At 40.0% G+C, this 12,198-nt stretch overlaps 1 protein-coding gene across 4 annotated transcripts in view; it reads left to right on the top strand.

Annotated features, from left to right (window-relative positions):
* The window catches only part of MEIS2 (Meis homeobox 2), a 185,612-nt gene that overhangs the window by 81,200 nt on the left and 92,214 nt on the right, over positions 1-12,198 (top strand). For all 4 annotated transcript variants that reach the window (XM_040333766.1, XM_040333767.1, XM_040333764.1 and 1 more), the window contains exon 8: positions 7,115-7,260. In XM_040333766.1, coding sequence (XP_040189700.1) covers positions 7,115-7,260 — 146 coding nt within the window. The remainder of the gene's footprint in view (positions 1-7,114; positions 7,261-12,198) is intronic.

Below are 12,198 nucleotides of genomic sequence, written 5' to 3' on the forward strand. Positions count from 1 at the left end.
AGGGCCCCATGCCACTAGGGGGCCCCATCAGGGTTGTCAGGCTCAGTAAAACCAGGGACAGTATGTAAAAATCTATGTTTTTTTTACATCAGTCCCTGATATGTCCAAAAACCGACATGCTTTTGATGTGAAAATCCCGAGATTTTAGCTGCCCACCTCTGCACTGCCTCCTGGCGTGGTGGCCATCTGTAAGCCCAGGGGCCCCATAATCTTCTATTGCCCGGTGGCCCCATGAGTTGTCAGTCCGCCCCTGGAAGCTCTTATTCCTTTTGCTCTGTAGATAAGGGAAAGAGTGGCCTCTACTAACACAGAAATGTTCTCCTGATATGATCCTCATTCAAAATGTCACAAGTCATGCCCCAACTGGATACAGTCATATGTGGCCAACCTAAGCCAACAGAGATATTTGATAACCACTTTGTATGTACACAGCTATTGAAATATATTTTTGGTTGGTTGGTGAGTTCCCTCAATAATAAGTGTTGTTATCACATAGACTCCTGTGTAATATATACTTGCAACAAAAAAAAAGCAGCAAAAGTCACATGGCACTGAATGTGATTATAACTCATTTCAAATTTCTATTCACATATTCTCATTTAGGGAGTCCACAGATCTTTGCAAACTTTATGTTTTCTTGGTCTCTAACTTCATCTGAGATTTATAGGTGGCTAAGTGATGCTTGTTCTGATTTTATATCAGTCTGGTTTCCCAGTAGATTTGCACATGTCGCACTCCTGGACTTGTTTGTTTGGGCCAGCAGAGAGCGTTAATTATCCCCTCTAGTTTATCTCTTTCATGTGGCTTTGGACTACTGTGTAAGATTAATAAACATCAGCTATCCATTGCGTGCTGGTAGCAGATCCATATATCCCTAGAGTATATACTAGCTGACACACAGTGCAACCAAAACCTTCCTGACACTTCGGATGACTTTTCTTAACCTAGGTTGTAATCACTGGTTAACTCAAAATTACAATGCATACGGAGGGACTTGCGTTAGAATGTAAAAATGGATACTATGTTTATTTATCAAAATCTATATATCTAATAATTAACAACAACTTAGAAATAACGTGAAATGGGGAATTTATATGAGCCAGTGAAAATAAATCCCCAAATTAGCAATTAATTATCATTTTCTTTGACACCAATCAAAACAAATCGCCTTCTGGCCACTGGAAAATATCTTGAGTCATATATTGAACCTGCCCATTTCTGCAACCCTTTCAAACACGGGTTTGAGTGAGTGAGAGACTTGTAAAGCGCAACACATGCGAACTGAATCGCCTCTGGGCGCTGTATCCATTTCATGGGTAAGGAACCCCTTGACCTCAGAAAAGATGGGTTTTAATCTTTCTCCTGAAGGCCAAGTGGTCCGACTCCAGTCGGATGGTGGTTGGTAGTGCATTCCACAGGCGAGGTCCCTGGACTGCAAATCTTCGAACTCCTTTGGACTTGTATCTGGCTTTGGGTATCTGGAGGAGGTTTTGATTGGTGGATCGCAGAATGCGATTGGGGTTATGGGCTTTTATTTTTTCGCATAGATATTGGGGGGCGTTTCCTTGAATACACTTATGTATTAGACAGAGTGCCTTAAAAGTGATTCTGTCTTTTACTGGCAACCAATGAAGGGATCTCAGCGAAGGTGAGATTGATTCCCATGTTTTTTTTCCAGTCGAGCGGCCGTATTTTGAACGACTTGCAGACGAGTGATTTGGTATTTGGGGAGACCGAGATAGAGGGCATTTGCGTAGTCGAGTCTGGAATTGATGATTGTTCCCACCACGACTGCAATGTCCTGTTTCGGGATAAAGGTTTGAAATTTGGTTTACAAACTGACTGACGTATCACTAGATGACAACCTTGTGGCCTACCTACTACATCTGTCTCCTAAGTCATCCAATTGTTACAAACATTCTCTCACCATTCATCTTCTCAATGCAACTAAGGCCTGCATCCCCCTATTTTGGCAGCAGATGATCTCACCTCCCATGGCGGTCCGATTAAAGGGGTTGTAAAGGTTTGTTTTTTATTTTCTAAATAGGTTCCTTTAAGCTAGTGCATTGTTGGTTCACTTACCTTTTCCTTAAATTTCCCTTCTAAATGTTTTTTTTCTGTGTCTGAATTTCGCATTTCCTGTTTCTCCTCAGTAAGCTTGCCCCCATCATCCAAATCGTTCTGGCTGGGGTTAGTCAGCCAGAACAGATTACTGAGGAGGAACAGGAAGTGAGAAATTCAGACAAAGAAAACAAAGAAAAAATAACATTTAGAAGGGAAATCAAAGGAAAATGTAACAATACACTAGCCTAAAGGAACCTATTTAGAAAATAAAAAACAAACCTTTGCAACCCCTTTAAGCAAAATCCATTAAATTTGCACAGTGGAAGACATTCTGGCCTTTTACAATCACAAAGAAGAACAAAACCTGGTTCTACTGGTTTGGCTGCACCTTTTTCCTGGACTACGCAGCTGATATCATTAGTGAATCTTGTTCCTAGATCCTGAATTCCTTTGGGTCAATAAGGGGGTCATATTAATAGGCTCTCTACTAGCTAGGTATTCATGATACCTAGGGTGCCAAGAGGTCAGTCTGCAGACCACCACACTCCAAACCTCAGCATATAACAGCCCCCCCCCCCCCAGTCCATTCCTCAACTTGTACCCCTCTCTCCTCTTCCCACCCTGCCCTTCTATCTATAAATAGATGGTCCAATTTTATCATAGGTGTAATGGGCTGACCCTGTTATATTGAGATTTTCATGTGCATCACCTTTCCAGATATCTGTAAACAAATGTTGGGGAGATCCCCCAACATACCTGTCTACTCACACTTCAAATGATGTGTCTGGATACCATTCCCAGTTCTTATTGAACTGTTGTTTTTCATATGCTTATGTATGTTTGTGCTACCTACGCCAACTATATTGACTTATCGTTGATTTTGTATCCTGTTTCTTTTATTCTGAAAACCTTAACCACTTCATTACTGGGCACTTAAACCCCCCTCCTGTCCTGACGCACTTTGAATGACAACTGCGCGAACATACCACATTGTCCCCAAATAAATTTTTTACCATTTTTATCACACAAATAGAGCTTTCTTTTGGTGGTATTTAATCACCGCTGGGGTTTTTATTTTTTTCTAAACAAGCAAAAAAACATGGAAAATTTTGAAAAAAAATATCATGTTTTGTTATAAAATTTTGCAAACAGGTAGTTTTTCTCTTTCATTGATATGTGCTGATGAGGTGGCACTGGTGGGCACTGATATGCTGCACTGGTGGGCATTGATAGGCACAGATACGTTGGCACTGATGGGCACAGATAAGTTGGCATTGATGGGGGCACTGATGGGTGGCACTGATGGGGGGCACTGACGGCACTGATGGGCACTGATAGGTGGTACTGATGGGTACTGGTAGTTGACACTGATGGGCACTGGTAGTGGACACTGATGAGCAGCACTGTTAGGTGACACTGATAGGTTGGACTGTGGACTCTAATGGGTGGCACTATGGGCACTGATAGGTGGCGCTGGTGGCTCTCCTTCATCGGTCCCTCTGACAGCTGCCGGTGACCGGCTATTTCTACCAGCTCTGTTTACATCACATGATCAGCTGTCATTGGCTGACAGCTGATCACGTGGTAAAGGGTCGGGATTGACCCCTTTCTCCGATCTGGGATCAGCCGAATCTCACTGACTCGCTGATCACAGAGCGCACCGCGCTTGCCCTGTAGGGGACGCACTGTAGCCGTCATTCGGCTATAGCGCGAATCTGAAGTGGTTAAATAAAGAATTAAAAAAAAAGACTTTTAGTGAAATGTTTCAATGCCAACTTCATTTACACATGAAATAAAAGCTACACATTCACAAACAAAAAACATTTTTGGCCAGTTCAAAACATTGAGAAATTCTCGTTCATAAAACAGAATAATTTCAACAATTGTCACCACATTTTTTTTTCCAAAATGTGTGCAAAACATACAGTAAACATACTAGGGGTATTGTCAGTTATGTTATTTAGAAATATATTTAGCCATTAGCTTAATATTGCTTCAAATATATAATAAAATTAAACTGTACCATCATTCTGGTAAAAATAAAGGCAAGAAACTTTAATCTGCCTTGCAGAGGACAGAATATGTTTTTGGTAAGTAATGAATATGTGGTGGTAAAAACAACTCTTCTTTTCCGAATTCTATAACGAACAAGATGGCTGCTTAGAACACGGAGACTCAGTGACAGAGTGTCCTCCTAATCTTCATTTATTTTGCATTTGATTATCCCACAAGTAACTCACATCTATGTCTAGCCCTAGCTGCCCTGTCCCCCCTCCACCCCCCGAAAGTTATTAGTTCAAATATTAATGCATGCGAGCGATATATCCGGCCCGCATTGATTGATGCCTTCCCAAAAAGGGGGAGACATGGCAGTATAAATTTTCGGAAGGTGGGGGCCAGTATTGCCCCGGCAGCAGGGTTTTTTTAGATACATAATTCACATGCCCTGCAGGCATTGCTTTCAAGGCATCGGAGCCGCAGGGCGAAAAAAATAAGCAAGGCTCTTAAAAGTGAATGATTTTTGCTAATGCACAATTAATGCCATGGAAAAGCACAAAAGAGCAAGACTGGGTGATGGAAACTTCTGATTAAGTTGGCACACAGGCGTTGACGAGCATATCTCTTTTTTCTTTTAATTTTAACTGTTTCAGTGCTGTTTTGTGGTACTGTACTTGTCTGTTACTTATTCACTAAATACTGTCATAGGTTTATTTGCCAAAGGTTAGCTTCATAATGGGACTGAAATGGTATGTTCGTGCAGGTAGTTGTCTTGTTCTGGTGCTCTCCTGGGATTTGTAGGACTAAACAAAAACAGCAAAGAGTGCATTGCCAGTGTTGGTGTATTCAATGCCAGCAAATGACATAGAACCAGACTGCTAGCAGGGTAGAGTGACATTTTGCCCCATTCGTTAAGGCATCTATTCTAGGTGTTCTGTTGCATAGTGAGTAAATTATCCCTTCCAGCCTTCGCTTCCTTGTGTGGGTTGTTAATGTGATGCTAAAGCTGGCCACACACCAGTAGAATTTTGTTAACAAAATGTTTTCAGAATGTTTATTCAATTTTCCAAAGATTAGTGGGGTCAAGTCAGTGTTCAATTTTCAGCCATTGTGATTAAAAAAAATTCAAAAGAGCAGGGTGGAAAATTTTAACGTAAAAATTCTGACTGTTAAAGGGGTGGTTCCCCTAAACATAAACTTTTAACATTGCATTTCCTACATTAATGACAATTAGAATCGGCTGGTTTTATTAAAAAAAAAACATCCGTAAGTACCGTTTGCTGTAGGCGTTCTCACCGCCACTTCCGGGTACGATGGTGGGGCTGGGCGTTCCTAATTGATGGACAGGCATCCGACCGACGCATACATCGCGTCACGAGGTGCTGAAAAAAGCCGAACGTCGGTGCGCATGCGCCGTATAGAGCCGCACCGACGTTCGGCTTTTTTCGGCATCTCGTGACACGATGTATGCGTCGGTCTGATGCCTGTCCATCAATTAGGAACGCCCAGCCCCACCATCGTACCCGGAAGTGGCGGTGAGAACGCCTACAGCAAACGGTACTTACGGACGTTTTTTTTTTAATAAAACCAGCCGATTCTAATTGTCATTAATGTGGGAAATGCAATGTTAAAAGTTTATTTTTAGGGGAACCACCCCTTTAATGTGGTTCTCGTTCAGGAAAAAAATTACATATTTTAGGGCCAGTTCACACCTGAATTGCACAGGAACACGGACCGCTATGCTACAGCGCTCTGAGCGCTGTGTGATATGATGTTCAGCCAATGCACCTGATAGCATGGAACTGCAGTGCCATGCGATCTGGTGCAGGCAAACGTACTGCGTTTGCAATCTGCTTTTTGGGTTTTGTTAGGATTATATTGACATCCACAGCAGATCGCACATACAGTGCATTTTGACTGTTTAACATGTCTTTCCAATATTTACAGTATGCCCACTGTTTGTTCATTTACAACACACATTTATTTCTATGACTAGTTAAGACATTTGTGAAAGCCTGGCTAGATGGTACTGGACATCCTTTGCTCAGACCATGGAAGGACGACATACTGTAGTTTAGTTACTGTTAATGTGGTACAAATAGATCAGCCAATATCATCAATGTTTAGACAGTGAGCTGGTATGGAATGGTGTGATAATAATCAGCAACCTAGATCCAGTATAGGCCTTGCGGCAGTTGAGAGGTTGCTGAGCTGCATTGCTCATAATAACTCTTTGCAGCGGCCTTTACTTTTAGTAGTTGTACATACGGACCATAATGGTTCTTCAGTAGTAAGGAAGAGGTGACAGATAATAGACAGTTTATCGTAGTACTATCACATGGTAAATATACTACTGATGATGGAGAGCCTACACCTTCACAGCATTTGGATTGGTACAGAGAATGTACAGGAACACTGGTCATTAATTAAGTGTTGTATTACTATAGAGAAGTAAGATGAACTTTATTCTAAGTTACAGAAGACTGATTGTTTTCTTCAGCTTAGAATTACTCATGAATGAGTGTTAAGGCTGTCACTGGTAAATTCTGTAGGCTAATTTTTTAATACCCAATCAGGTTCCAGTGGATTAAAAAATATATGTTTTTTTTTCATTAATCTGATTGGGTTATTTAAGCTGAACAATGACCAGTGGTGTGCATTTAGGCCCTGATAGTTACTGTTAAGCTGCCTAAAACCTAATTTGAGGGCTTACAATACGCAATTCGAATATCAGAAGGATTTCTTATCACATAAAAAGATTTTTCAACTTATTTTAGGATCTCTGTGTAACCAGGTTTTAATTTATTTAGAAGAGGAAACAAACTTCTCAATGTCTCCATGTTGCCATAGTTGGGAAGAGTGCTACAATGGGTTCCAACACTTTGTCAATGTAAAGGAGAATGGGCATGTGCCTGTAGTAAGACAGCTGTTTATGTATGGCCAGATTTAGGTGAAATCAACAACTTCAACCAAAACCAAATTTTGCAAAGTTTTTATAGATTTCTTGATGACACTTGTCTGATGTTGAGTCTTTGTGTCTCTCTTTCTACAGGTGATGTGTTAGATAACAGCGTGGCCTCTCCAGGCACGGGGGATGATGACGACCCAGACAAAGAGAAAAAAAGGCAAAAGAAAAGAGGCATATTCCCCAAAGTAGCAACAAATATAATGAGGGCGTGGCTCTTCCAGCATCTCACAGTAAGTTCCCATTTGCTATCATTGCCCTTAATGTTATGTAAATTTTTTCCGGAGACTGAAGAGTTAAAAGAAGCCTATAAAAAATCCATACTGCTGTCATGCTTTGGGAATGCATAGTTCAATGCTGTAATGCTGAATGAATTTTTTATGAAGAGTCCATTTCCAGGGTGCACCAGGAAAATTGTGAACCATGTGCATCTCCTGAACTGTGTCCAACATTGAAGTGCTAGAGATAACATGAGAAGGGATGGTGTTTTGTATACTCCAAAAATGTAGTAATGTCAGTAATGCTCACACACACAGCTACTACACCAATCCTAGCACTGGCTGTATGTGCTGGAGCTGTACTGTATCGGCTTTTACTGTGGGTCTTCATAGGTTTCTAATAGGAGGTATGCTGAGTTTGACCAGACTCCACACTTGCAGCACATATCCTTCTCAATAGCACAGATTTTCAAATACTTTGGAAACCTTTATTAGTAAATATATGTTATTTTCAGAGTGTAATTATACTGGTCACCAGTATTAAATTGGGATTTTATGAGCATTGTCGAAGTCTCTACTATCCAGTGTATATATAGTAGGTGGTACTACTTGTTTCTGTGTGCAAAGTGCTCCTAAGCTTAGGTGCCATTGGTTTACAATCTAGACAGACTAAGAAGATAACAGTATAGGTTTATGATTAGATTTCATTAGCTTGTCATTGTCGTTCAGAATTCCAGGGCTCCTATGTAGCTGAGTTGTCCAGTGTGGTAATGTGGTACTAGACTAGCCAGGATAAAAGTTTGATTTGGAGTGTAACATTTCCGCTTATTCTGTGGGTTATAGAGACACCATAATACAGATGGCTGTACTCTTGCATCAAAATGTTATAGTGCATCAGCTGCTGAATGCGTTGTTGTGTAGTGCAGTACGTTGATGTAACTTTAATATGGGGAACATGCTTACAGAGTGGAAACACATGGAAGACTTCATCAGTGTATTATGGCTTCTTCATTGCCCAATCCCAGATTGGGGCACGGATCAGGCTGTTGCTTAACTGCAGTGTAAACTGCAGAGAGGTCTAGGACCTGGTTGTGCTGTCTGGCATGGTTGCCTATATCACAAGGATAAACAGAATTATGAATCCTTTTGCAAGTAAAACAGGTTACATATATGCATTTAAATTGTGGATTAAAGTGACACAAAGCAATATTCTTATTCTGCAAAAATAATCAGTTTTTCATTGAATCGTTTCTTACTGCGTTTTTCTGCCTCCTTGTAACATCTTCTGTATGATCTCCTTGTTTGGAATGAACAGTAGATACTAGTTATGGTCATGTGTGCTGCTCTATGTACCCTACAAATCCCCATAGTCCAAAGTTTATAGCACCTAGTCCATGTAAGCAAGAAAGGATGACTATATTGGGCAGCATAGTGGCTAAGTGATTCTACCTAGCAGCACTAGGGTCATTGGTTCAAATCCCAACCATATAGCCCTACCTGCCTCTGGAGTTTGCATGCTCTCCCTGTGCCTGCGTGGGTTTCCTCCCACACTCCAAAGACATGCTGCTAGGTTAATTGGCTCCTGTCTAAATTGTACCTAGTAGGTGAGTTAGGGACCTTAGATAGTTAGCTCCGTGAGGGCAGGGACTGATGTGAATGTATACTATATGTAAAGGGCTGTAAAAATTGACTGTGCATCCATGTGAGAGCTAAAAAAAACTCATTGACTATTTATACACAGACATTAATTTTGATTTAAAAAGCCACAAATGTGGGAAATTAACCTTTAATAGCCATTTTTTTAACCTGTATGTGCCACCGTCTGTGTCTGTACCAAGGCAAAACATTCCAGGGTATGTAAACTTTTGATCAGGGCTATTTGGGTGATTCCTGTTATCATTATAATTTTAAAAGGATCCAGAATACTATGTGATAATAAATGGCTTCATGTGATTTCTATCCTTAAATAAAAGACAGTATTTTGGCATGATCAGTCAAATTTCCAATATTAATGCCAACATTTCACAATTTCTGCCGGGGTATGCAAACTTTTGAGCACAACTGTTTATATATATATATATATATATATATATATATATATATATATATATATACACAGTATATTATAACCTGCATTTGTAAATCCTACTAGCTAAATGAGTTATCAGTTCATTATGTATTATTAATCCAGTGCAACAACTTTCATAACTCGACATCAACAAAATTATCTATAGAGCAGCAGAGACTCTCAGTACAAACTGTCACAGGTATTAATACTTCTGAGAGCCAGTAGTTAGTATATATGAAACCAATGTGCCCTCCAGGGAAAATGAACAGAGCGTGCTAAGCTCACAGTTGACAAATATAGCTCTACGGATCTTCATTTTCGGGCCAGAAGAGGGAAAGGTGTATTGAGTAGCCTGCTTCTTCCTTTCATACCAGTGTATGACCAGGACTTACTTTTGCCTCTGAGATCCTACTTTTCCAAAGGTCACTGGCCTCTGCCCACTTAGCTGAGCGGAAATTCCACTGAACAGTGAACCGCTGGACTTCTTACTTTAGAAAAGGCAAAATAATGAGTCCTAGGCAAATACTGACTAATTGAAAGGGCTGTAAACCCATTACATATTGGTCAGAGATAATCAAGGGTATTTAATGACTTCTATCTATTCAGGAGCAGTGAAGCTTCAGCAGCCAGCCCTGAACCCTGCCATGTGCTTATTATCCTCATCATTAGTAGAATTACTTCACAGCTGTTCTTTGCTACATCACTTCAGCTGGGGGCCGTACCATCCGTATAATGCTTTAACCCCTGACATACTATCAGTGCTTCTTATAAGACCCTTACAGAAGACTGCTGAGGAAAGTCCACTTCTGTAGAGACTCTGGCTTGCCCCTCCCTTATGTGACACATTGGCGCTAAGTTACAGAAAAACAATGAAGACAAATGGATGCCTTGCCCTTTGTAGCCAATCAAGTTCCAGATGTTATTGTGATGGCAAAATGAGAGCAGACTTGTGATGGCGGTTTTTGTCAGATTTGGTGACCTGTCAGATTTTGTAATGGAAGTGAGACTCCATCGCTGCCATCTTGCTACACCCCTCACTCATCCACAGTAAGGATACAGTGAGAAGGCGGTAGTGGACATCTTGTTACACCCACCGGAGTCATGCATTTCACACTAATTTTTAATGGTAAACTCGGCTTATATAGTGAAATTCAGTATTTTCAAATCCCTCAGACTGTTTTGATGTTGATTTTTCAAAGCAGCAGTGTTCTGTAGATTAGAAAACCTTTGATATCAGTAGGCTTGCCGCTACTTTTAAAATTCAACACGTAAACAGTCAGACATATTTTTAAATAATGTATTTCACTTTATAAGCTGAGTTTACTGTTAAAAATGTTTTTGAAATGCATGACTCCTGTGGGTGTAACAAGATGTCTGCTTGCCAATTTCTCACCGTATCCTTACTGTGGAAGGTTGTGTGGTCAAGGCCAGAATCAATTTACATGAATGTTTATGGCCTCAACATCCCTTAAATGTAGATAGAAGATGAAGTTTGAGAGGAATAGGACTTTAACCTTCTAAGCAGTATTCCCGAGTGTGGCTCGGGGTGAATTTTCTATACCAAGAGCGGTAACCCCGAGTCACACTTGGGGCTGCATCGCAGTATCCTGTGAAAGTTACCTACCTTGTCCTCAGGATCCTGCAATGTCCTCCCTTTGTGTGCGGGGGCTGTATCTTCCGCCCGATGTACTATATGCTGGGCTCTGTTCCCTGCAAGCAGCACGATGCATGGGGAGGGAGCCCAGCGGGAACACATACAGTACACTGTAATCTTACAGATTATATTACTGTATCAAATCATTTCACCTCCCTTTTGTCCCTAATGCTTTGTTCAGTGCCCTGCATGCAGTTTTATATTATATATACTGTTCTTTCTGCCTGGGAAACTGCAGAATGTCCATAGCAACCAAAAAGTGTCCCTTTACGTCAAAAGTGGTTTTCGTCATCAGACACTGAAAGTGACGACATCGACAATTCTGCAACTGAGCACATTTCAGTGTTTTTGAGTTGATTACATTATTGGATACATTTTATTATTATTATTCTAATATTATTTTGGATAATTATTTATAGTTATTTATTATATTATAATTTTTGATTTTGTGTTTCAAACTTTATCATACCCTGGATGTCTACTAGATTCTAGCATCAAAAACTGACATAATCATACCACCAGGGAGGTTAGGTGCACTATAAGTATGCATACCACAAATAATATAAAAAAGTATATGTTTTTATTAAATTACATAGAAATAATTAAAAAAACAATTCATTACAATACATCCAATTGTGTAAAAAAGGAACACGTCTTTGTGATGTTAAATTGCTCTTTCCACGCTTATATTCTACATGTTTCGCTGTAAGGCTTCTTCAGGAAAAATGTTGAATCTCATCTACTAAACACGTAAACACATATATATATATATATATATCAGATAAATATTGTTACTTCATTCACAGAGAAAGTTTACATTGTATATAGAAAAAAGACAACTGAACATGTATATATGCATATGGATGCACCCACAAAAATGGCAAAAGTCCCTTAATATTGGTTCCTACCTCAAATTGATGAGGATTTAGGGCTAATTTACAGCCAAGTCATGAGGGAGGAGTATGGTCCAATGGCCCTGTGTGTCCTGTCCAACCAACTGAAAAACGATCGCCCAAATGAGCTGGATGTCCCACAGGGAGGGGTATGTATTGATAAAATATGCACAAGAGGTGTAGCCTATAATTCCATCAAAATATGACATATCCATATGAGTTCATGCTTCCATATCAAAAGTATTTAAACAGACCAATATTCAGATAAAAAATGTTTACTCAAAGAATTTCTTTAAAATTAAGAAACTGGACACTTAAATATGCATCAGACGGCATTA

The sequence above is a fragment of the Rana temporaria genome, chromosome 13 (assembly GCF_905171775.1).
Source record: "Rana temporaria chromosome 13, aRanTem1.1, whole genome shotgun sequence".
NCBI lineage: Eukaryota > Metazoa > Chordata > Amphibia > Anura > Ranidae > Rana > Rana temporaria.